The sequence below is a fragment of the Vigna unguiculata genome, chromosome 9 (assembly GCF_037176805.1).
Source record: "Vigna unguiculata cultivar grain cowpea cultivar isolate G323 ecotype 2 chromosome 9, ASM3717680v1, whole genome shotgun sequence".
Lineage (NCBI taxonomy): Eukaryota > Viridiplantae > Streptophyta > Magnoliopsida > Fabales > Fabaceae > Vigna > Vigna unguiculata.
Genome location: NC_140800.1, coordinates 32732819 through 32760613, shown reverse-complemented (window position 1 = coordinate 32760613; position 27795 = coordinate 32732819). Strand labels below are relative to the sequence as shown.

General features: G+C 33.2%; 1 protein-coding gene and 1 pseudogene across 2 annotated transcripts; one reads left to right on the top strand and one right to left on the bottom strand.

The window, feature by feature from the left end:
• Window positions 1–915: 915 nt before the first annotated feature.
• Window positions 916–15820, top strand: TPR9 (Tetratricopeptide repeat (TPR)-like superfamily protein). 2 transcript variants are annotated; one of them, XR_003599459.2, is made up of 16 exons: window positions 916–1090; window positions 1167–1301; window positions 2938–3024; window positions 3128–3199; window positions 3679–3883; window positions 4638–4756; window positions 6945–7334; window positions 7428–7562; window positions 7786–7926; window positions 9149–9304; window positions 10756–10968; window positions 11660–11820; window positions 12000–12114; window positions 12624–12704; window positions 14406–14810; window positions 15368–15820. XR_003599459.2 is itself a non-coding variant. In XM_028048461.2 (16 exons), exons 1-15 carry the CDS (start codon window positions 962–964, stop codon window positions 14628–14630), a joined length of 2364 nt encoding a protein of 787 aa, XP_027904262.2. In that variant the 5' UTR covers window positions 916–961; the 3' UTR covers window positions 14631–14664; window positions 15368–15820. The 2 variants fall into 2 exon arrangements, 1 of the variants encoding a protein (XP_027904262.2); XM_028048461.2 differs by having other exon boundaries at window positions 14406–14664.
• Window positions 15821–17692: 1872 nt separating this feature from the next.
• Window positions 17693–20802, bottom strand: LOC146883913 (uncharacterized; annotated as a pseudogene).
• Window positions 20803–27795: the final 6993 nt, after the last annotated feature.

The window sequence follows — 27795 nt, the reverse complement described above, 5'->3', positions numbered from 1 at the left end:
AATATTTTTGTAATCCATTTTTTATAAGATTAAAATTAATTAAGTATAAATATTTTTACAAAATTAAGTACTAATATTTTAATTATTTGTATAAATGTTATACTAATATTTTAATTATTTATAATGTTTCTCTTATTTTCAGACCAAATTTATTATTTGTATAAATATTATACTAATATTTTTTATTAAAAACGACTTTTTAACATATTACTTTATTAATTACTTTTTTATTAAGTACTCATGTTTTGTTAATTTTTTTTTTCAAAATAGAACAATATTGTCTCTTAGTAATTTTAAATCAAAATTTTTATTGGTATGAATGTTATACTAATTTTTTTTTATTAAAAATGACTTAATAAAATGACTTTTACCACTAAATTTTAATATAAATATCAAATACTTAATTTTTGTAAAACTTTTATACTTAATTACTTTTAATTTTATAAAAAAGTATTTTAATTATTAAAAATTATTAGGTCAAAATTGAATCAAATACATATAAGTAGGTACTAAATTGAAACGAAAAAACATAAATGGGGACTAAATCGAACTAACACAATGACATCTAACAGTGACATTGACACGTGACATTAATGCCATGTGGCACTGACAATACTACGTGGCATACACAGAAACTTGACACGTGGCGTTTTTATTTTTTTTTAATTTTTAAAAATTAAAAAAATTATAATTTTTAAAAAAAAATTAAAAAAATCACATATTGACACGTGACACGTTGACTAACAGCGTTAGTCAACTCTGTCCGAAAGAGACCTAATTAAAACAATTTTTAAAAATTAGAATGCAATTGACACTTTTTTAAAATCGGATATCTATTTGACACAAGCCCTAAATCGGATACTATACGAGTAATTAAACCTAAAAATTACCAACGTGGCACACAGAGTAAGAAAACATAACGGTGTCAAACAGCGGGACTCTTGTTCGTGAGTAGCAGAAGATGGAGACTCTGAAAGCAGCTATTCCAGAAAGCCTGAAGCGAGCGATAGGGGATAGCAATGCCGATGATCTTCAAAGCACGTGCTCTTCTCTTCATCGCTTCTTTCTCCACTTCGACCCATTTCACCAGGTAAACCAACCAAACCTTCTCTATTCCCAACCAATAATCCCTAATTTCTTATTCCCACGCATTGCTGTGATTCCAGATTATCGCTCAACTGGCTAATCCAAAGTATGGTCTGTGCGGTAAGAATAAGGAAGATGCCTTGAAATCCAAGCAGCTTGGTAATGAATGCTTCTCCAACGCAGATTATGCCAAGGCCTTGGAATGCTATACTCAGGTTTCTTCTTCTTCTTCTTCTTTTGAAATTTATATTTTCCTTCAATCGTTCTCTCTCGTGTAGGTGATTGGAATGTGCCGTTCTTTCATAGTCAAACATCTTTAATGAACTGGACTGCTTTAACTAATCAGTTCTTTACTTGACCACTTTAGTAAACAAGTTCAGAACGGTTCGGAATCGAACAACTTCCGAACTAGTGTGGATTTTTTTTTTTTAGTTTGTAAAATCCGCTTCTGAAGTGCATTATGCGGTTGTTCTTTGCTTCTACTTTAAAAAAATACACCTGTACATGATAGCATACACACATACCGGACTTGGGCAACTATAGGAGCTTTTGCTACCGCATATTGTTCGTGGCAGCATCTCAAATAGCATTGTCAGATGATAAGGGAACTACTGGTACCTGAAGCAAGTTATTGTCCCGAAGCCATAAATTAAAAAACAAAAAGCATAAATTGGGGGTAGCAAATTTAATAACATGACAAATGAGGTTTGGACACTTTACACTTTGTAAGTTATTTGCTTCCAAGTTCCAACATTCAAGTTACTTCAACAGTGTTATCCATAGATCAAATTGTGGATTGAAGTTTACATGACTGTCATGTGTGTGCTTGGGCTAGAGGTTTTGTATAAATGTATTTTCATACCGATAAGTATTTTGCTGTAAGTTCTTTTCTTTCTAAGATGTAAAATAGAATAACTCAATCGAAGGTTAATGATCATTTGATGGGATGCATTGTATGCCCATAATAGGCTGCACTCTTCTCTTTGCTGGGAGTTAATGACTATTCATAGTTATTAATTTGAAATCAAAGAAGTGTTCGACCCAATGTTTTCTGTCCTGGTGATACAGGGTTGAACAGTAGCAATATAAATGAAGATTGGAATGATAAGCTTTCTGTTCTAGAAACAAAGGGCTCTAGCATTCTTACAAGTATATACATTAGGAAAAGTGGGTGAAACCGTGAAGATGTCTTTGATCTTCGTTCAATTTGTGAAGTTAATATAGGATCTGTTTGATAATGTGTGTACACTTTCTATACTGGTAAGGTCCACAAGAAATTTACTTGACATTAGAGTCTGTTAGAAAGGTTTGTAAGAAATGTGTTAATAGCATTCTTCATGTTATAATTGATTAAAAAAATACATGAAAAGTTAATTTATGAAATTTAGGGTTAAATTGGCTTGGCTGGCCTGAATATTAGGAAACAATTTTTTTTTGGGTTGTTTTGGAATGAAATGGAATTCCATCATTCTTCTGATCAAATTTCTGTTCCCTGAGGACTGTTCATTCTAGTGTAGATTACCTATCCAAGATTGGGAAGGTTACAATTCCTTTCCATCCCATCCAACAAGACATGTCTTAAAATAGTCACATTTTTTCTTACTATTTTATCCTAATATAAAACATTTTTAAATCAGCGAAAGTGTAAGTCTATTATATGACATTGGGAACCAATTTTTTATTCTTGTTTTATTGTGTTTAAGTGAAGAAAACTTATTAATCATGCTCTATCAAAATAAAAGTAAACAGAACAAATTTATAGCTTTCTTCTTTTTTAAAGTTTGTTTGAACATACTGCAGTCATTCTTTATAAATATTCGTTACTTGCTCTTCTTCTAATATGATGGATAGGCATTGCGCAAGGCTCCATTAGATACCAGTGATATGAAAAGTAATCTTGTTGCAACATTATATATCAATCGGGCTACTGTATTGCATGTAAGTTCTATTTTAAATTTAGCCCTTAGTCCTTAACCACAATCTCTAAAAATGAAAGGCTTGATAATACGATAGAGTATTAATGCATGTATGTTTCCTGCAGAAAATGAGTCTTTTAGTAGAATGCTTGCGGGATTGCACTCGAGCTCTTCAAATTTTTCCAAGCTACTCAAAGGTGAAAATCAGCTGTAGTAGTTACCTGTTTTTGCTGTGTTTACTTCTTTTTATGTAGTTATACACCTTTATTGAACAAGTTGAGTTCTTGCATTTGTACTAGGTTTGTTGTAATATGTGCAATAATGTTTGTAGATCAAGTCATTCATTGGTGGTTAAAAAGAAATTTCAATATCTTTTTAGTCAGTACTTTGTAGTGTAGTGGAAGTGAACATAAATGAGTTTAGTAGGAAAAGAGCATTTTCGTTGCACTTTGCCTCATTGTGGTATCTGAATATTTATTGGAGTTGTCATACGATTTCTGTCATTAACGTGATGTTTTTACACGGTTTGTTTTTTCATCCTAATTAATCAATATTTGTTGTGGTGCAAATGATCTTTTTGGAATGTGAGATGTAGGTTGCTGTGGCAAAGAATATGGCTGCGAACTTAAATTCTAGTTTCAGTTATTCTTTTATTAATTTACTATTTTTGCCATAGGCATGGTACAGGAGAGGTAAGGCAAATGCTTCATTGGGAAATTATAGAAATGCAATTTGCGACCTAAATGTGGCCAAGATTGTGGAACCTTCAATGGGTGGGAAGAGACAAATAGAAGGTGAACTGAAAATTCTTTTAGACCAATGCAAAAGCATAAGTGCGATAGTACAGATACAACGTAAGGAGAACAACTGCAATACTGTGGGTAAGAAGCTTTCCTTGTTTAGAATTTGAGCTGTAGATGCTAGTAACTATCTAGTTGGTCAAGCATTGTGACTGCAGTTTCATTATGCTTATATCATTGAACTTTGCTTAAAGTGACATCTTGCATTCTAAATTGTCAGATCATAAGCACGGGGTTTGTTGTATAACTGTGTGAGTAACTTCTATAGGAAGATTCTAGTATCCTCTAGCCTAGTGTCTAATAATATAGGCTAGGCTTTCTGTTATAGACTAATTTACTTATGGAGTAAACACCTACATAAACTATATTCTTGATATGGGTATGATACAATAAACAGGGATATGGGATGTTCTTTAACAATCAAGATACTGTACGACTTACATATGCCAACTAAAAATGCATGCATGTATAACCCAATGAAGGGAAGCACCTTTACACAACAAAATTAGAATTGACGCGTGAATAACAACTAAATTAGAAGTTAAACATTGTTAATTCACAGTTCTCATGTGGTAACTTAAGAAAATAATTCTCCTTACAAGGTCTTCCCCTTTCTTAGGACAGAATTAATTCATTGTTCTCAAATGCTAACTAAATAAAATGAATGACCTTCTACTCTATCTGTTTGACAAATTCCGTAACCAACTCTATCTATTTTTAACTTCTTTCCTTTCTCTCATGTTCATGGGTCCTGTCAGCTATCCTTGTATACACTGAAAGGACCTTGTTTTTCACCCTTCCTGAGATACTAAGATGGTAAAGTGCATTGTGGCAGGTGAGATGCCTCAAATAAAGCTACAGTGTATCTCCATCCCTGATAAAGGAAGAGGCATGGTCTCATCATGTGTCATTTCACCAGGTTCTTTAGTTCATTCCGAAGAACCTTATGCTATGGTAACAAACAACTATATTCTCTGTATATTATCATTAAATTTATTATTAAGTCCAATTATAGTGATGTTAATGGCTTCATTTTTTTTGGATAGTGCTCAATCAGTTTTTTTAATTAATTTTTTTGGCTAAAATATACATGACCTCCTTCAACTTAGATTCACTTGTAATTTTTCCCATTGGCTTTCAGTTGAAGCAATCAACATTCTATACCTGTATTGTTGTTTCCTATTCTGTTTAAATAGTTACAAATTAATTAATGTTGTCAAAATTGCATGTATACTCACATGATCATGCAAGTAATGGAGACACAGTGAGCTGACAGGCACAGTAGATGGGAGACGTGCTGATCATAGTGGGATCATGTGATTGCTTATAAAATTTGCAGATCATGCACCGTGTCAATCCATTTCAGCAGCTAGGGTTTGTGTTTAAAATATCCCTTTAGCTTGCTAAAATACCCAACCTGAAGAAAAGCCCAACTCGTAAAGATGACCCTTTTGCACTAGGGTTCCTATTCGCAAATCAGAACAGAACAAATCAACTTTCATTGAAGCTCTCATCATTGACAAAATTTTCATCACCATCTCCGTCCTTGGCCATCACAGCCCTGATGTTGATGTCACTGTCGCAACTCTCCTGAACATCATGTCACCATCTCAGATATTTGTGTCAACATTGTCGACTTTGGCTTTATTGTCGTCATCATTGTTCCTTCATTGCTGACTGTTCTGTTCTATAATTTTTCTATTGGATCTTACTATTTATGACTTCTTTTTCTTGTCCATATTATTTTTAACGCATGTACAGGTCTATAAATTTAGTTTTCATATACTCTTAACTCTGAAGTCCAGTTACAATTCTTCAGTTACAACCTTTTATCTCCTTTGTGATCCTCTTAAGATTTTTGAGTTTGACAACATTGTTCCAAATGCTTTATACACATGATAGTGCATGAGACCTACAATAAGCAAAAGAACTGTTAGGAAAAAAAACCGGGTGTCTTTCTTCCCTTTACTTGGAGCTGAAATGATGTTCACATAGAATAGATGTAAAGGAGGAAACTTTACTGGAAAATTTTGTTTTTTCGTTTGGAGTTGCTAAGTCGGATAGAGTTTAGATAAGTGTGCATGTAATTGAGAAAGAAAGAGTAAGATGTCAGCTAAAGAGATTCTTTGGAAAATTTTCTTTCTGCTTTATTTATTTTTATTGTGAAAGTTGTGTGCATGCCACATACTGTTTAGCTGTCTAAATGGAATAGCAAGCAAGGTGTGGTTTACACAACCATACAAGTTTTGGGTGTTGGTTGCTTCAATTTGAAGCACAAGGGGTCATAGAATACGGAGAGTTTTGTGAAAGAGACAAAACAACTGAGTTATATTGAATAAAATCAATTTCTGCATGCTGTTACACAAAAAAAAAAATTATACAGAAGAACCTGTAAATAACTCTAACTAACTGGTGACAGCTGTCTCTTTACAGATGTCACATTATACTGACTGAGTGATACACTCGTAGAAGAGGCTAAATTGCAGATGAAATGGGCTTTAACTTTGTTGTCATCCTTTTAAGTACATGATTTCCTTTTCAGAGAACTGGAGACTCTTGGCTGCAATCAACTGTTCAGTTTTCAAAATTGATTTGCACCTATTTTATTAAAATGAATTATTACTTGATAATCTACATGATATATAGAATTTACTGATATTCACTATTTTTTGGGAACATAAGTATACTGTTAAAAGAATATATAAGACTATCCATGTGGCATTACCTAATGACTTAAGCTTTATTCTTGAGATGGTATATATAGCCTTTATGATCAAGTGATCCACAGTTTGATCCTTGTTGCCCCTATTCTTCTAATAAAAGTTGAATTTCAATATATATGGATGGGCCTGTGCACTATTTAAGTTTCAAGTTGAAAGGGCTCTTGCATGAAGGTATGTGTTTAAAATGTAAATACTAATATGAAACCATTCATGTGTTTTCACCCAACATCTTAAGCTTTTGGGATAATTGGTTAATGACATGCATGATATTTGTTGTGAGTAGCTTCAACTTATAAAGATGAATCATCAGGCTTCTTTAGGTTAACAAATAAATTATCTTGCAGTTCTTTGTATATTTGTATTTTGCTGGAAAACAAACTTATTTTTGGAAGTTAACTTGATAAATTTTTATATTGCAGATAATTTTAAAGCAATGTCGGGAAACCCATTGCCATTATTGCTTGAATGATCTACCTGCTGATAGAGTTCCTTGTTTATCATGTTCAATACCATTGTATTGCTCCTACCAATGCCAGATCCGAGCAGGTGGGCAAATGTTCAGGATTTACCCAGAAAAAAATGTCACTTTTAAAAAAATGCCCAGTGATCTTGGGGAATATGCTTCTGAAGTTATCCAAAGCAATGATTCTGAACAAGAAATTGAGGATATTACTGAACATAAACATGAATGCCGAGGTGTACATTGGCCTGTGGTACTGCCATCTGAGATAGTTTTGGCTGGCCGAATACTAGCAAGGTTTTTGCTGAATAGCACATCTGATAATATTATAAACTTTGTGGAAAGGCTGGTATATTTTAAATGCATGCAGTTTTTGAGTTCAGTTCATTTTGTTGTCATTTGATTATGAGTAGCTGCATGCTTATGGCTTCTTCTCATGCAGGAGCTTTCTCATCGTTACAAACATATGTCATCCGAAAGCAAATTGGATTCACATATATATGCCATTGTATTGTTATATTGTCTTCAACACTCTTGTGGAACTATGTTTTCCATAGACGGAGTCTCCATATCACAGGTTGTTTTGTTACTCCTCTGTGTACATGCATGCACATGTGGATATGTCTATTTGTTCTTTGATTCATAACAAAAGTTACAAAACCATCATATGCCATGTGATGGGCATCATTTTTCCAATACGTTGAAGCGTTTGTTGAAAAATGTAATTTATTTTGTTGCTTTCTTGTATTTGAATCATTAAAATAATATTATTCCGGTTCCATAATTCTTTGTAAATGCAGGTTGTCAATATTATCTCTCAAATTAAAGTGAATTGCATGACCATTGTTCGTTTAAAATCAATAGATGCTCCTGGACTATCAGGTCATTTTGGAGAATTTCCATTTAAATCTGATGCACATTCAACTAGTAATGTGGAACAGGTAGACATTTTGCCTCTTGTCTTTTAAAATTGAAATAGATTAATGCATTGAATGCTTAATTTACATTGTGTTTCAATGTCAAATTACTACGTTGGATTTGTTGATTTCTATAATAACCATCAATTCTTTAAAGGTCTGTTCGGTGAACAGGACGTGAGAGAATAGGATATGATAACTATGCTACCCTATTGTAATATGATGTTTGTTTTATCAACAGGATTCAGTAATGTTATTTTGTCACTTATTTTATCTTGTGTCATTGTAGTATATTTATTTTCCCAAGAGGGGAGCTATGTTAAGTTTAAGAGGGTAGGATAAACTCTTTCTCCTCCTCTCTTTATATGGTATTCACATATAAATTTAAATTATTATTGGAAATTAAAATATAAAAAATAATTTTTATTATTAAAATATATTTTTAGGAAAAATATTTACATCACAATATTAATTTTACAGAACTTATATAATTTATTTATAATTTGAAGCAAAATTAACTATATATAAATGAAATAATTTTTTTTTATAATTTTGTTAATATTATTTTATACGATAATAGACATCCTAATTTTTATTTAACATGTTATATGTTTTTATTTATATAATTACTGTGGCACATATATTTTTTAAATTATATTATTTATTAGAATATTAAATTAATAGTAATAACTTAAATATTTTTAAGATTTTAAAGTATTATAGAATTTTTTATAATATAAAAAATAGTTATAGAAATAAAATATAATTTTGCATAGTTTATTTCATTGTCTTAATAATTTTCATAGTTATAAAAATTTTAAATCAAATGTCAATTTTAAGAAAGTATGTGTAATTTTAAAGAATAATTGCCATTTAAATATAATTTATGTTATATCCTAATATTATTTAATTTGTTATATTGTGTGTGCTCGAAATACTGTATATGACTATAATTATGTTATTATCCTATTATGTTCTTGTCTAATCATATCATATCCTCCAAAAGAGCCTGAAAAGTTGTGCTTGAGATTATTTTTGATTCGTTGACACTGCAAAAATATTTACACCGGCAATACGTAGAAATTAAACTCTTGACTTTTATTGCATCATTTTCTTTTTTGATACACTTGTTTTCTTTTTCTGTATTTATTATTAGTCAAATAATTATAATTATGACATTGCTGGTGATAGTAATCTTTTCTTAGTGACTATTATATCCTTTGTGATTTTCGGTTATTTCTCGTAGGTCAGAGTGGGTAAAGCTATCTACAAAGCTGCCAGTTTATTTAACCATTCTTGCCGACCGAATGCTCATGCATATTTTCTTTCACGCACTCTTTACCTACGAACCACACATGGTGTAACAGCTGGTTGTCAGCTTGAACTGTCTTATGGTCCACAGGTATTGGAAATTAAAAGCTGTATTGAAGACTTCTGGTTATTTTTGTTTGAAACTTTTGAAGTATGTATATATTATTTTGGGTTAAGTATGTTTTTAGTCCCTGAACTTTGGTCAAAAATTGAAATTCGTCCCTGGTCGAAACTTTGATAAATTTTGGTTCCTAAACTTTAAAAATAATTAATATAGTCCTTTTAACCCAATTTTGTTAACTTTCTTTTTAGGTTTCGAACGCATTTTTCAGTAAATATTGAGTTAAGAATGTGTCAAACGGCATAAACAATTCCAATATTAACATGAAACACATTCCACATGTTGAAAAAAGTCAATGTAATTGGGTTAAAAGGACTATATTCATTCATTTTTAAGGTTTAAGGACCAAAATTTATCAAAGTTTCGACCAGCAACGAATTTCAATTTTTGGCCAAAGTTCAGGGACTAAAAACATATTTAACCCTATTATTTTCCTTTTTAAAGATTTTCAGTGATCAAACATCCTTAAAGCTTAAGCTGTTTGAGAGTAGTTTTATTTTCATCTCTAACATTCCTCCTTACACAAATTCCCTTTGTGCTTGAGCCATTGAGGACAACGGTCCACCAAACTTTGTACTAAATATTAATTTAATTAGAATAAGGTTTCATGGATCGAGCTATTGACAACTTAATTTAAGAGGCTCTCGAAAAGAAGGATCATGAATTTTCCTATGAATTTGAGGGGAAAGTTTTGCTCATACAAGCAAAATTGAGGCTTTGAATAATATAGTATTTGGTTTGTATCATCATGTGTTTCAATAAAGAAACATCTATTAGATAATTATACTAATAAACCTATTTTGTACTTATAAATTAAGAATTTGGTCAACAATTAGTATTATAACCGCTAGTAGTAGAAGATACTTGTAATCACAGATCCTCTCATAGTGGAGAAAGAACGAAGCAGTTCCCAACTTGAAGAGAAGGATAAAAGGAATTATGTACCCGTCAAATGAACTTATACTCCTCTCTAGACTCACTTGAGTAGCATTACACCATGCATGGGGGCTAACCAGTGATTTTAGTAACAGTTTGTTGGACTTGAATAATGAGAGGGAGAAAATAAATATCTTATTAATTACAATCATGATAATTACATTCTGAACTCCTCTATTTGTTACAATCACATTCTCTTAGAAAAGGAAATAAAGTCTACCGAAATGAATGTGTAGATTCTAGGGATATTTTTTCTAATTACTATGGAAATTTTAGGATATTTTTATTCCTATAATCCCTTGTTTACAACTGTTAGGCCTTAAATACCCTTTGGTTACTGGGTCTGGAATTGTACTTGTTTGACATGGTCCAAGTTCTCCTTCCCCTCTACAAAAGGAAAGCAACAAAACACAAAGTGATCTCAGTCAAGTCTGTTTTAAGAATGCTTTTTGTTCAAATTTTCAATGAACAGTTCTGTTTTGTAGGTTGGGTTGTGGGATTGCAAAGATCGCCTCAACTTTCTCAAAGACGAATATGCGTTTCACTGTCAGTGTATTGGTTGTTCAGTAGTCAATGTATCTGACATAGTCCTCAATGCCTTCCATTGTGTCAATCAAAATTGTTCTGGCGCAGTGTTAGAGAGCAGAGTAATTGACTGTGAGCAGCAGAAAATCAAGCACTTCACTATTACTGACCGTGTAAGCCATTTAATGGACACGTGTTGATACTGAATTATTATTGTTCTTTGCATTATAAATCTAGTTGAAGTTTAAATTGTGTGCTTTTCCTCAGACAGTGTCTTGATTTTCAAGAAATTTCCTTAACAAAACAATATGGAAGCCATTCTTGTGGTTGAGATGCATTACATTATATGGAAAAAGTGAATATTATTTGTGATGATCTGTACAAGCTAAATGCAACATATATAGACCTAATAATAAATGCTATCCTAGTATATTTAGGCTTCAAATAAAGGGAATGAGGAATACAAGAAACAAATTTATTCATGCATAACAACAATTCTCTTTTGTATCTGAATATCAAGCAGCTTACCTCCACCTTCAATTTATACTGGGTAGTGTTCTAAAAACTGATACCTGACCAGGAGTTAAATTCAGATATGCAGTTAAATTTTGATATATCCGAGTCTTCTGATTCATGCATATTTTGGGTCTGTTACTAGAAAATACTATGGATTGGCGATTCTATCAGAAACCATTTTATAATAAATAATGAATCACTATTATTTATTTAGCAACTAAACATTTTTCTTCTGTTACGTAAGTTGCTCAAGGGTCAGGAAACTTGGATAGGTGACATTATGATTCATGTTTTCACCCTTTCAAGTTTGCTATATTTTTTCACTATAAAAATCCTCCACCCTTTCAGGTTGAAAAGAATGATGACATTTGTGAAGTATGTCTTAATGTCTTCAAACAAAACGGGGCCCATATTCATGGTCAACCTGGATACTGTTTGAAATGTGGTTCTTACTGTGATTTGGAGTCTTCACATGCTGCAGTCAATGAAGCTCTAATATGCATAAAAAGGTATTCAATTTGGCTCCTAATAACCCCGTCCTAAAGTACATCTTTCCTTTTACTCTGAATATAATCACGGCAAATCTTGAATAGTTCCCAATTTGAGGCTACCTTGATAAATCCTCCCATTTTAAATCCTGCATGATCTCATTATAAGGAAATGACATCCTGAAATACGGAAATGACAGGTTGCAGGATGCAATATCTTCAAAAGAAATTTCGAGTATTACTATTTCTGATGCTTTGATATCTCTTCAATCACTAAGATTAAATTTGCATGCTTACAACAAGCTTATTGCAGAGGTGAGTTTTAGCTTCCTGCACTTACAAAACTCCTCCATGCTAGTTATATTTCTATTTTTTTTCCTAATAGGTATATGTGTGTTGGATAGTTTTGGAATACCCATACTGTTCAAGTACTTCATAAGCGTTGAAGTTAACCAATGCAAAATTATAGTAATCATGAGAGAAATAAGATCAAGCCTATAAAGTCTTAAAACCATATTGATATTGCATTTAATTAATCTCTTTTCTTTTTGCCTTTCTCTTCCCCCAAGGATGTATACACCCCATTAGGGGTGTGGAATTATTTCTGTGTGATATATATGATATGTATTTGAAAGAACTTATGTAAATACATAATCTTTTTAAACAGAAAATAAGCTAATCCAAACATGCACTCAATGACTGGATTTCTTAGACTTCAAGTGTGTATATCTGTGGTGAATAGCATGGACTTGTAGACAAACAATGTCTCATGTTTTTAATATGATGGTTTAACTTTTATATCCTTCATGATATGATGCATACAGGCAGAAGACAGCATTGCTCAGGCTTTTTGTTTAGTAGGAGAACTACAACTATCTGTTGATCATTGCAAAGCTTCTATCCAGGTAAATCTTTTTATTACTGAGCTTAGTATCAAAGGTGAGGGGAGGGAGAAATTTGATTTTGACGTCTTTTTGGTTTACTATGTCCCTTCCTGTATACCTAGAACCTATCAGCTATCCAGAATTCTTTCCAGGCAGAAATATAAATATTTTTTGAATGGAACTCAGAAAACTGCCCTGTTAAATTGTGTTGTGTAGCACTGTTAAATCAGACAGAAAGAAAAGAAAAACAAAAAACATTTCAGCCATTAATCCAAAAACTATTATATCTAACGTTCAAATTTACTTTATGATGGTTGGTGACCACAAGTTCCTCTCCCACCGTAGCCTTCTTCTGGATATAAATGTATGCTTGCTGAAACATGTTTTCCGTTGATTATGTTATTGTTTATATTGATGTTGGGGAAAATTTCACCAGAACCAAGAAATTGAAAATGAGAACCCATTGGTGTGCATCTTATAGGAACTGGACTCATGAATTTAACAATTACGATTTGGGCATTTTTAACCATTCAGCCCATGCATAGTGAGAATCCTTAATAACCAAATTCCATTTGCAGTGAAATATTTTGAATAAATTGATACAGTTGGAAGATGACGAAAGGACATAAATTAAATTCCTAAAATTCTTTAATTCATGGACCAAATTCGCCATGATGCAAACTTAGGTATTATAAGGCGCCTAAGTCCCACAAGGATTGATATATGATACTCGGAAGTATTAAAGTGTTTGGTTCTTAACAACTAACGTTTAAGGAGGGTGCTTATCTATTGTTTTGGGAGGAAAACCAGCCCATAAAAGCTACTCCCATTGTCCCTAATGGTAACATATTTTTCTGATATTTTTTGCCCTTTCTATTGATTTTTTTTTCTATTGAACTTACATTAATTATTTTTTACCAAAAACACACATTATTATTTTGGTTCAAAAATAATAAATGTTATGAATTTTCTTTTTTCTCCATTATAAAGATTAGAGAATTTAAGTTTTTATAAATTCAAAATTCATTACTATTATTCTGTCTTCATAAATTAATTTATTTAGAGAATTTTTTTAAAAAATATTACAACTACAAAAAAAAAAAAATTCTAATTAAACTAACTAACTGTTTTAATGATTATGAATTTGTTAACAATGCCTTATGTTTAGAGACGGAGAGAGTAGTTGTTAAGAAAGAAGAACCAAATACTTAACTAATCTACCAAACACTTCATAATAGTCAAGTCTGTAATCATACATAACATGACAAATAAAATAGCACAAGATAGAATTTGTGATCACACCTTTTTCCTACATCCGTGCGTTCACTTAGATCAATAAAGATTACGAGTTTTGTGGAAACATGAAAAATACTTACCTAGAAGTGTATCTTCTACAAACTCAAGTATCCCATTTAAGATTTACAAAGGAATGGTAAATCACGCTCTAGAGACATTCTGAATATCAAGTGACTACCCACACTTCTATGACTTGAGTGCCTCAACACTTCACAGGACTTATAGATAAGGCATATTGGTTACTTCTCATGTCAAGGGCATTGAAATGTCTTTTCCTTCTTGCAAAGGAGATCGAGTTCTTCCATAACTTGAAATATAACTTCCAGTACTTGTTAATGAATGCATTTCCTATATGGTCTTGTTATCAAATTTACAAGTTTTTCTAAGTGATAGGTCTAAAACATTTGGTTCCTTTTTGTGTTGCAGATTCTGGAAAAGCTATACGATACTGATGATATTGTTATTGCTTACGAACTTGTGAAGCTTTCTTCCATCCAACTTTCCTTGGATGATTCTACAGCTATGGAAAGCATAAATCGAATAGATGATATCTTCTCACGTTATTATGGAACTCATGCAGACTTGGTGTTCCCATATCTTCAATATCTTAGGAGTGAAATCAAGAAATTTTCAGTGAAGGCTATCCAATAAAATGCTTTTGCGACAAAACGACGTACAGAATGAGGTATAATTGTCAATCACAGCTTAAATGGCTGGTCATATAATATGGAAGATATACAGTAGTCAAGACCTCAAGAAAGATTACTCAGCTCATCCAAGCTGTTTGATAGTCTAGGCATACTGTGCATAAGTAAGAACGAAACTTTGAAGGTCAGTCTGTGTTCTCTAACTATTTCTGAACATGATAGTCTTGATACAGATTCATCCAAATTTAAAGGGGATGGAGATATATTTTAAAGATTGTCTTGAGATCTCAGTGGATGAAACCTCAATTAGTTACAAGGGTATCAACAATAACTTTCCATGTTATAGCTTTAGTTCCCAAAGAAAATTGTTTTTTTGCAGTAAGTTATACCTGCTATTACTAAAAATTAAATCAAGGAATTTATTTCTTTCTTAATTAATGGTTTTGTGGAAGTGAGGAGCAGTAAACCTAGGAGATTGTGTAATTTTGATGATTATATTTTATTTGCTGAAATTAAGAGCATATGGTGCAAAACTATAGGTATGAAAAGCTGCATGAATGGTTACTTGACAGATTGTGCAGCTTAGCAATGCACTTCTTTTACTCCATATTCTAACCGGTTTTGGTATGCTCTCTTAAACATGTAGTATTATATGCTCTCTTATCAAGTACAATTACTGAGGACTTTCAGAAGACTGCATTTAGTATTAGCACCAGAGACTAACACTTGTCTGATCTACAGGTATGTTCGGCTATGGGTTGTCTTCTCACTCTGATACCTATTGACAACTTGGATTACCAACTGGGTATTTTTTGAAAGGAGCAGACATGGAAAAAATTCAGTGGTATAAAACTGGACTCGAAGAAACAGATGGTTGTTGCCTGTGCTTTATCTGAGGTGAAATCGATGCAGAATGATTGTTGGCTTTTAGGTATGTTCTCGACATTTGGGACGTTGCTGGGATGCCTCAGGTTGGTCTAAGGTTTCTGCAGATTAATAGTGTTTGGTTAGAGGAAAATGGGGAAAGAAAAGGGAGAGCGTTAAAAATTAAAATATCTCCTTTCTGTTATTATTATTACTGTGTTAGCTTTTTTCAAAGGATTAATTGAATCTTATTTTAATGTATTTTTAAAATATTACATTTTATTTCTGTTTATATGAATGAAATGTTAAATGATTTTTTGTTAATATAAAGTTGGATTTGTGTAAAAGGAATTTTAAACATAATGGTATGTTTTGAGTAAACATTATCTGATTTTTTTTCGGTGTGATTCAGAACCATATAGTCTAAATGAATGACTGACATGTAACTTTGTAGATAAGATTAACTCTTCTTTTTATGTTAATATACTCATTTTAAAAAATCAGTGCTTGTTAACTAGTAAATTTACAACTATATAATTTTTGGAAATATATTTTTGTAACACGCTAGAGATACCGCATGCTTGGTTTGGTGGATCTATGTTTTAGATATCAAAAGATAAAAGCTATTAAAAATTTTATTTGATATAGATCATGAATCTAAAAAAATAAAAGCTATTCAAAATAAATATATTTTAGATAGATCATGAATCTGAAAAAATAAAAGCTATTAAAATAGTTTTGGTTGAAATTTAGATAATTAACATAGTCAGACATCAGACCAAATACGTATTGATTTATTCTTAAAAAAAAAAAGTTTATTTATATACAGAGGCACAAAAACGAGTACGGAAGGTGAATTTGATAAAAAAAACGGCCCCAAATGACAATTTAGATTAATATTATTAAACCCGACTCAGTTATAAAACAACAATGAGCTTCATTCTAAGAGGAATGTAACAGAGTAAAGACAGAAAATAACAATGAATGAATCTGTATATTATTCACATTACGGTCCATCATGTGAATAATATACAGATTTTTGAGTACACTGACTTATTTTTTGAGTCATTTATTTTTAAGGTTGAACAATACACTTGTACAAATACAAAGAAAGTTTCATAGTATACTAATTATCAACTATTTAACTATAGTATACTAACATTAACTACCCTCCCCAAACTCAAGGAGAATAATTTTCTAGTAAGAAATTCTTCACATTGAGTTTGGCACAACGAAGAGCAAAACGAGTTGGAGGCAGAGCCTTTATAAGAATATTTGACCACTGATAAAGAGTTGGAATGTGAGCAATGTATAACTGCTTGGCCAAAAGTTTTTCCCATACAAAAAGTACATCAATCTCCATAGTTGTGTTATTATGGAAAACAAGATTATGAGCAATAGAAACAATACTCTGATTATCACATAACAAAGTGGGAGTTGTGTAAGCAACATGAAGTTTTGTGAGTAGTTTTGAAATCCAAGACAACTTTGTAGTAGTGTGAGCAAGGCTTCTATTTTTAGCATCAATGTTGGAACGTGCAATAACTTGTTTTCTAGACCACCAGAAGACTATATTAGGACCAAAGAAAATGGTTGAGCCAGAACTAGAGCCTCTATCATCAATGTCAGATGCCACAAAAAGTTGTTAATGATTGATGCAACAAAGCAGGTTTAAAATGAAGACCATGAAACAAAGTCCCTTTGAGATACCTTAGGATGTGCTTAACTACTGCCCAATGAGAATCAAGAGAATTGGCCATAAACTAGCAAAATTTATTAACATCAAAACTGATTCCTGGTCTGGTCAGTGTAGCATACTACAAAGCACCAACAAAAATCTGCATAGTGAAGGGTCCGAAAAAACTTTAGCACCATGGTTGGACAATTTACAGTTAGAGACTTGAGGAGAATATATAGCATGTGCTTCAGCCATGTGAGTTTTATGAAGAAGATATCGAATGTACTTGGTTTGAGTCATAAGGATGAACTTATTAGATAAGTATTTGACCTCAAGACCAAGAAAATAATCTCACTGGCCAAGTTGTTTTAGAGAAAAAGTGGCATGAAATTGGGCAGTGATATGCTATATGAGACTAAGAGAACTTCCAATGATAAGAATATCATCAACACAAACCATAATGTAGGCCATCTGGTTTATTGATATCGGATAACGGAAAATATTGGCAATCCGAAAAATCTTTATAAAGTTATAATGAAAACCATAACGAGTTATGGCAGAAATATTGCGGTAAAAAAAAGTATAATACCACCATATATATTTTTAATGAAAAAGTAATGATATTATGTTTAAAAATTAAATTACTAATAAAATCATATTAAAACACCACAAATTTAAAGTTCAAAACATAAAATAACAAGAAATCATAAAATAAATGTATTGAGTTTCTTTCTAATCATCATATTCTTCTTCAATTCCAACATAATTGTCTTCAATGTCATCATCTAGTGGGGCATGTCTCTCCTTCTCTTTCCCTTCTGAGAGACTCTTGTCAAAGTTAAGTAATATTTCAAACTCAAAATCAGAGCTATCATGAAATTCATTTTGAACCTAACTTTTGGTCTTTTCTTTAATCTTCTTAGTTTGTGTTGGAGTTGGAGTTAAACCTGGACCTTTCTTAGAAGCATGTGAAGATCCAATAACAATACCATCACTTGATGGTTGCTTCCTTTTATTAGTTGCTTGTCTCCTCGTATAAACTATTGGTTCTACAATACCTGAAGCTTCATAAATAGTTGCCCAATTAAGAGTGGGATCATCCTTAAAAACCAACTCATTACCCCCCCCCCCCCCCTCTTCATTATTGTTATCATCATCAACTTCTCCCACTAACCACTCATTACATTCATCAATGTCATTCAATAGAATAGGGTCTATTTCATCCCTAATATCGTATCTCTGAGCAAGTTGTTGATTATACTTTATGTAAACCAAATTACACAACATTTTGTGGTCCAACCTATTCCTTTTCTTTGAATGAATCTGCATTATGAATAAGTAATATGTGAATTAATTTCTTTCTAAACTCTACAAATAAGATAATAATGAAATGAGTCATATCTTATTACTTGCTCAAAAACACTCCAATTCTGCTCATATCCCTATGAACTACATGTTTAACTTAAAATCTTGATTGTTAGCTTTTGTAAGTTGGGAGCTGCATGACCATAATTCTTCCACCATTGAGCTACACAAGCAAAGAAAGTAACTTAGAATGTAACCATTATATATTAGCACAATTTAAAAAGTGTTTAAGTGTCTTACCTGGAGTTGTGGTTTTCCTTGATTCTTTGGCAAAATCATCACCAAAGAGTCCATTTGCACTCTTATAAAGAGACAACTCAATTAAAATTTTTTGTTGCACATCTTTACTTGGCACCAACCTCCTGATGCAATCATATAATCCATTTGTAACTTCCAAATCATATTCCATGTCTGGGTTGGAATAAAATAACTCTGGGTTCAAAAAGTGACCAGCAGCATGCAAGGGGCGATGAAGTTTACATGTCCATCTATTATAAATAATTATAAATACATTATTGTATTTACTTTCATCCTTGTTGAATGACTTCGCTATTGTTTCCTTGGCTTTCTCCATTACTTCATATGTATAACCCATAGCTGTTTTTCTTTCCCCATCCACTAAACGAAGCACATGAACAAGAGGAGTCATGACTTTGAGAGTAAATACTACTTGATTCCAAAATGAAGGCATAAGAACAATTTTTGTAGCCTCCCTCCCCTTGGCTTCCTTAAATAGCTTGTTATTGCTCCATTCATCAGAAGTTAACATCTTTCTCAAACTTCCCTTCTCTTGATGCAACCTTTGTAATGATAAATAGGAGGTAGCAAACCTTGTAACAACATGTTTTACTAATTCCCTCTTATTTGTAAATTGTCTCAACAAACTCAAGGTACTAGAATGGCTATAGGTAAAACCAACAAGACTAATTCCTCTTTGAATTGTCTGCTTTATCAAAGAAAGCTTTCCAATATCTTCAAGCATCAAATCTATGCAATGGGCAGCACAAGGAGTCCAATAGAGATGGAGTCTTTTATCTTCTAACAACTTACCAGCCAACACAAAATTGCTCCCATTATCTCTTATAACTTGAACAACATTTTCTTCTCCAATTTCCTCTACAAGGGAATCAAACATTTGAAATAGTTTTTTTACTGTCTTCACAAAGTTTGAACCATCAATGGACTTGACAAACATTTTCCCTATATGGGAGCTCACCAAAGAGTTAATCAAGCATCGTTGCTTTCGGTGAGTCCATGCATCTGACATAATAGAGCAACCATGTTTGCTCCATTGCAATTTATGATCTTGCAACCACTTCTTAGTGTACTCAACTTCCTTATTGAGAAATGGAACTCTGATTTCATGATAACTAGGCCGGGTAAATTGGGTCCATAAGCACCTATGGTATCAATCATATCTTGAAAACTTTTCAATTTCACAAGGTTGAATGACAAGCCTGCTTGGTACCAAAATCGAGCAATATATTGATGAATCGAGGCCTTTACATTTTTGTCACATGCCTCTTTGATGTTAGCTTGTCTTAGTTTTTCCTTTTTTTTTCTCTTCTCTATCACAACGACTGAATTTCTGCAAAACATATCCATTGGTCCTTTCCTTCCACCGCTATTTCTCCCTTTATCATTGCTAATCGTGGAAATTTCAACTTCATCTTCACTCTCATGGTTATCATTGGTTGCATTACATCTAGGATTGATAGAGGAGCTATCTTTTTTTTCTTTATATAATTTCCAAAGTTCTTCTCTCACATTTTTTGGAGTCTTGGTGCAAGCAGCAACATTGCCCTTCTTTGCCATTAGATGCTCTTTTGCTCCAGTAACTCCTCCTTTCATGAATTTTCCATAATAATTGCAAACAATTTTATTTAAATTTGATTCAACCATCGGATGACAATGTTTCCAACCGGGGTCACTTCTATGAGATGTTCTTGAAGTATCTTGATCATTGGCCATTATTATGGCTGAAAACATATATATTTTTTGCAAAATAATTATAGTTAAAGTAGAAAAAAGAAAGAAAAAAAAAACAAACTTGGCGGTGGCTGGCGGCGGTCATCGATGGTGGCTGACGGCGGTCGGTGGTGGGAACTGGCAATGGTAGTGGCTGACTATGACAACATGTGTAGTGACAGTAGTGATAGCAGATGCAAGTGGTCTGTGGTCTAGTGCAGTAACGTGAAGAATGTGGTTTGATTTCTTTAGAATATAGAAAACTTAAGGTAAAAGGAAAATTTATTGTTGTGTGGTTGTGTGGCTGCTGCAGTAACTTGGTAAAACAATAAAATAGGGCAAAAGAAGATCAGCACGTTTACAATGTTTAAATAAACATTTTAGCGGGCCAGGCCCAATGACCATGAGAGATGTGAATTAAATTAGGGTTTCTAATGTTTTTTCTCCTGCTTCTCTCACCCACCACGCACAAGCTGTCATTTTGCAAATTTCTTCTCCTCTACTTTCAAGATCTCGTTTTTTTTGTTTTTTCATTCCGATTTTTTTGCCTCAGCCGCGATGCCACTGGCACCCACCATGTTAAAAGCGACCACCATGGACCACCATCAAAAATTCGATTCGCCTCTGCCTTATTATGGGGGCAGGCCGGGAAACCGTTATCGGTTTCTGCCATGGTGCCGCCATGGCCGATATTTAACAACACTGAGGTCATATCAACCCATTTTATAAATGAACAATGAAGCATCACATGTACTAGGAATGAACTCAAGTCGATGAAGAGTAGTTTGAAGGCGAGTGAACCATTGTTTTTGGGCTTGTTTTAGCCCATAAAGAGCCTTGTTTAACTTGCATACCAATGATTTATCAGATGCTTAAAGTCTAGGAGGCTACTACATAAAAATTGTCTCATCCAAGTTGGAAAATTTTCCAACTAAAAGAAAGAGCAATAGTGAGAACAATTTGGATTGCTACTTGTTTAATAACTGGAGAAAAAGTTTCATGGAAGTCCAAACACCTATTTGGATTGCTACCAGTCGAGCTTTTATACTTGTTTATAGAGCTATCAACATTTTCCTTAACTCCAAACACCTATTTACAACCAACTTCTTTTCGATTAGGTGGTAAGGGAAGAAGATCTCAAGTTCTTTGACTGATTAAAGCATCAAATTCTTGTTGCATTGCAGCTTGCCAGTTTTTATCTTTGACGACTTGTTTCACGCTAGTTGGTTCAAAATGAGACAACAACAGAGATAAATGAATTTGATGTTGAAAAATACCATATTTGGACGAAGTTTGCATTGTATGAGTATTTATAGCAGATGTAAGTGTAGGATCTAAGACAGAGGGTGTGGAATTATTTAAACCAGAATCTAAAGGAAAATAACAAGGAAATGATTCATTATCACATGAAATGGAATTGTTGGACATATAGGATTGGTAGATTGTATAGGCAACGAAAGATTTGGAAATAAAGTAAAATATTGATCAACATTTATTACAGTATTAGGAGACTAAGGAAACAAATTAGAATAAGGAAAACAATTCTCATCAAACAAAACATCCTTTGAGACCTGTTAAGAATGAAGAAAATAGGGATTTAAGATTAATTTCCCTTTTGTATAAACCACTCATAGGGTAATCTATTTATAATAGAGAAAGGTACAGTTAAAAAGAGTAACTGAAAATAAATAGAGTAAATAGAAGATATTGTTTGATATTGTGATTAACAATATCTAACAATATCTTAATAATATGAAATAATATCTAACACTCCCCCTTCAAGCTGGAGCATACAAATCGTATGTGCCAAGCTTGTTACAAATAAAATCAATTCTAGGTCCCTGTAAAGACTTAGTAAAAATATTTGTTAACTGATCACTTGAGTTAACAAACTCAGTCTTGATGTCTCCAAACATGACCTTTTCCCGAATGAAATGACAATCAATCTCAATGTGTTTGGTCCTCTCATGAAAGATAGGATTAGAGCTAATATGAAGAGCAACTTGATTGTCACACACAAGTGTCATTTGAGTAACATCGCCAAATTGTAACTCTTTAAGCAATTGCTTCTGCACTGGATCTTGCTAAAACACTTTGTTTCTTACTTTTCCACGAGATCAAGTTACCACCAATGGAGACACTATACCTAGATGTAGATCTTCTATCAGAAGAAGATCCTGCCCAATCAGCATCTGAATAGCAAACAACTCTTGTATGGTTATTAGAACCATATAACAATCCTTTTCTAGGGGATCTTTTAATATACTTTAAGATACGAATGACTGCATTCCAATGATCTTTACATGGGGAATTAAGAAATTGGCTTACAACACTGACTACAAAGGAAATGTCAGGACGAGTAACGGTAAGATAATTCAATTTTCCAACCAATCTTCTATACTGCTCAGGATCAGATATAGGCTCCCCCTGATTTGGTAGAAGTTTAGTATTGGGATCCAAGGGTGTATCAACAGACTTTGAACTCACCAACCCAGTTTCCTCCAGAATATCCATGGCATGCTTTCTTTGAGATATAACAATACCATCATTGGACTGCGCCACCTCAATACCCAAGAAAAGTTTGCCAAGATCTTTGGTCTGAAAATGGTGACAGAGATGTTGTTTCAACTGAGAGATGCCATGGTTGTTCCTCCATGTAGGAACGATGGCATCAACATATACTATCAAATAAACACATCCAGCACTCGAGTGTTGATAAAAGACAGAATGATATGCTTCATACCGAGTCATACCAAATTGCTGAACAACATTGCTAAACTTTCCAAATCAGGCCCTAGGAGATTATTTTAGGCCATATAGTGATTTGCGAAAACGACATACCATCCCAAGAGACTCCCTCTGAGCAACAAACCCAGGAGGTTGCTCCATATAGATTTCTTCTTGCAAATCACCATTTAGGAAAACATTTTTAACATCAAGTTGATAAAGAGGCCATTGTTGAATAGCAGCTATAGCGATAAATAAACGAACAGAAGCCATCTTTGCCACAGGGGAAAAGGTATCGTCATAATCTAACCCAAAAATTTGAGTATAACCTTTAGCCACAAGACGAGCTTTGAAGCGATCAATAGTACCATCAGGTCAACTTTGATAGCAAACACCCACTTGCAACCAACAACAGATTTCCCAGTCGGTAACGGGACTAGTTCCCAAGTTCCACTGTTATGAAGAGCACTTAGTTCATCTCTCATGGCCTGACACCAACCAGGATGGGCTAAAGCTTCACAGACAGTTTTGGGAATGGTAACAGAAGAAAGAGAGGAAAGACATGTATAAAAAGGTAATGACAAGCGATGATAACTCAAAGCAATATAATGGGGAGAGGGATTACGGGTAGAACGCATACCTTTTCGGAGAGCAATGGGAAGGTCATACTCAAGTGTCAGAGCCGGAGGAGACAGAGTAGTTGACACTTGAGTGGAGTCACATGATGGTGGTTGTGATCGATTTCAACGACTATAAACCTGAAGAGGTGGTGGAGGAGAAGTTGACTGTGGAGCAGGAATGGATGGTGAAGAAGACACAGTAAGAGGGTCACAAACAATAGGAACATTAAAGGTAACTAGAAGAGTAGTCAGAATTGGATGGAGTTAGAGGTAAAGATTGACTCTTAAAATAAAGGGAGAATTCATCAAAGGTGACATCTACAGACACAAAATAACGATTAAGAAAAGGAGAAAGACATTTGTATCCTTTTTGTGATCTTGTAAACCCTAAGAAAACACACTTATGTGATCTAGGAGAAAGCTTGTCAAGACCAGGATTGAAATTATGAACAAAACATATAGACCCGAAAACTCTTAGAGGTAAGGGATGAAGAGGGTCATGAGGGAATAAAATGGAATGAGATATGTTATTCTTTTTGTGAACCCATTAAAAGTCAAACATTTATAACCTTTATGAAAATGAGGGTAGCTTAGGAAAAAGCATTCTTCACTTCAAAAATCAAGTCTTCACTTCAAAAATCAAGTTTGTGAGTGTGATATGGTCGTAAGAGAGGAAAGCAAGAACATCCAAAGGTTTTGAGAAACTGAAAATTTGTTGAACAACACGGAATATGGTATGGTAATATTAAAAGAAGTTGTAGGTAATCTATTTATTAGATGTATGACAGTGATAAAGGTATAATCCTAAAATTGTAAAGGAAGAGAGGCACGATACAACAAAGTAAGACCCACCTCAACAATATCCATATGTTTATGTTCAATAACTCCATTTTAATGATGAGTATGCAAACAAATAAGTCTATAAACAATACCATGACTTGCTAAAAACTTTGTAAATGGATGATATTCACCTCCCAAGCCATATTGAACACTTTTAATCTTCAAATTTAACTGCAGTTAAATCGTGGATTTAAAGGTTTTGAAAACAATTAAGGTCTCAAATTTATTTTTTGGTGGAAAAATCCAAGTATAATGAGAATAAGCATTAACAAAAGAAACATAATATTTGTAACTCGCATGAGATGTAATATGTGCAGGACCCCACAAATCAGTAAATATAAGTTCAAGAGGAAAATAAGCAGAATTAGATTCATGAGAAGGCAACCTATGAGACTTACCAGTACAATAAGACTTAAACAAGCTAGAATCAGTGGCACTGTATACAAGGAGGTTATAATGTCAATAGATTATGGTAAGTCAAGGATTTATTAGCAACAGTGACAACACAAGACGCTAAAGTTGAATGAGAGGTGAATTGCAATGAAGACGGATGAAGGAAAAGATGAACACCGTGAAGGGATATAACCCATCGACTCCAACAGTGCCATGAAGAATGACCTTATTCGTTGCCTAACATTTAATAACACATTTATCATGATAAATCTCAAAGAAAATAGAATTATCCCTGACAAATTGACGGACACTTAAGAAATTTTTAGTAATAGTAGGAACATGCAACAAATTGTTTAATTTTAACAAGACTCTAGAGTCATAAGGTGACACAAAAGAAGATGAACCAACACTAGAGATACCTAAATGTGCACCATAACCAACGAAAATTTGGTCTGCTCCTTCAAAGTGTTGAAGTTATTTAATGTTTTGTGTTTCGCCAGTAGCATGATAACTGGCTCTGGTACCCAAGAGGTAGCATCCTGACCTGAGTTGTCAGTCTTCACAACCATAGCATTAGGTTAAGTGGTAGTTGTTGAAGCTCCAATACAATCAATTTTTCAGCAAGTATATTGGGTAGTTTGTAGTACAAGAATTGTCATATCCACGGGGATTTAGTCAACCATAGCACTAATTTGATTTGAATGAAATAATGTTTGGGTTGTGTGAGAAGTAAAGAAGACATATTGATGAGTTAAAATGTTGATTTAATGTAAACGTGTTGAAGCTAGATTTCACCACTTTGTCCCTCACTTGTATTGATCCAATCATCATTTATAAAGATGCAATCATTCATGTTACGAAAGTTCTCTTTAAATGCAACTCTAAGTCCATTCTTGGCACCTAGAGTTTAAGATCATCAAACTTTAGTGTGATTCCTCAATGACTGTTTAAATGACTCGTCTACATTAAGATCAGGACTCTATAATCAGCTAGAACCTTATATCTATTCCTAGCATCTAAAAGCGAGAGAAGAATTAGTTGGACCACAACTTGAAACCAATTCTTACTCAATTCCAAGCTAGTGAAATAAGATGAGTGATTAGTTCATCCAATAACAAACATAAACCAATTCACAAACATGTAAAGAAAATCATACTTTAATAAACATAACAAAAACATTATAAAAGGGTTTCAAAGGGTTACATCTTTACTTCAACACTATAGAGATTTAGCTCCTCATAATATATGTAAAAAGTACAATACTTTGAAGAACCATACTTTCTTATGCCCTCTAATAATGTTCACTAAGTATAGAGACAAGTGCTTACAAAAACTTTCAAAATCTTTCAAAAAAACATTCTAAAAGGTGTCAAAATATGGGTGCAACTCTATTTTTATAAGTTGTTCAGGGCAGTGCTTAGGGGTGCACTTGTGGCTTCAATTGTAGAGATTTCCTTCCTAGTTGGTTTTGCTTTTATGGCTCAAGCCTCATGCTTTTCTGGTTCAGCTTCTAAAATAACTTATATGGGAAGGAGTCTTCATGCCTTAGTCTCAGGTTCAGTACTTAAAGTTTCTCTTTGCAATGAATTTGCTTTGTGATTCAAGCCTCAATTCTGTCACTTAGCTACAGATTTGCTTTGTCACTTAGAATTGCTTGAAATTCATCAATTTTCTTTATTTTTCTACTTTGTCTTTTTGTTGGTGCAAGAAACCGCAAAACAAACTAAATTTGATTGATTATACAAAAACTTAACAAAATCAAAGTAAAATAAGTGTCAAATTCATCTCAAAATTAACTCATATTTCGCACCTATTAGTAGTATTAGGCTTAGTATTCGAATTCAGCTAAGTGTTAAAGGTCTTGTAGGTTCGAGCAGAATAGGAATTAATTGTTGTGTGGTTGGATCAATGAAGCACAAAGAACCATGAGGTCAAAAAGAATCATTTGACTAAAAATGATAAACATTAGTTGTATGCCCAAACTTTAGATAGATTTAACACCAGAAATTAGCAAATTTGTCACCACGACCTTTGGAAGGACCACCACCACCATGAGAGGATCCACGAAAGCCACCTCTGGAAAACAAATTTTGTGTATAATTCAATGATGGTTGAACTAATATTTTTATCTTAGTAACATATCTTTTAAGCCTAATTTCATGCCCAAACAATAACGTTTCAATCTCAACAATTGACAGTGTGTGTTTTTTACTCTCAATAACAGAGACAACATAAGCATAATCAAAATGAAAACCTTCAAGAATAGCATCTACATACTCTTCATGACGAATGGGAACACCAACACCAGCAAGTTCGTCCACATAATTTTTTTATCTTTGTAAATAGTCACTAACAGATTTGTAGTCCAATTTCACAGCTCGCATAGCAGTATGAAGTTGTCTAGCACAGGATTTCGTTTGAAGACTAAAATATTCATGAATTTTCTCCCATACCTCATACAAGTGAGAACAGCCAAGAACATGGGACAACACTAAAGAAAGTGGATTGAAGCCACACAAACAGAGTTTGATCTTGAACCTTCCAGGTCTCAAAATCAGGGTTGACAATGTCATTAGCACGATCAAGTTCAATAAGATATCTGTCTGGAACCATTGGATTGACAACAAAATGTTGTAGCTTGTGTGTCCTGATGACTAGTTCAATATATTGATGTCAGTGTAAATAAATGGAATCATGTTTTTCTACAATAGAAG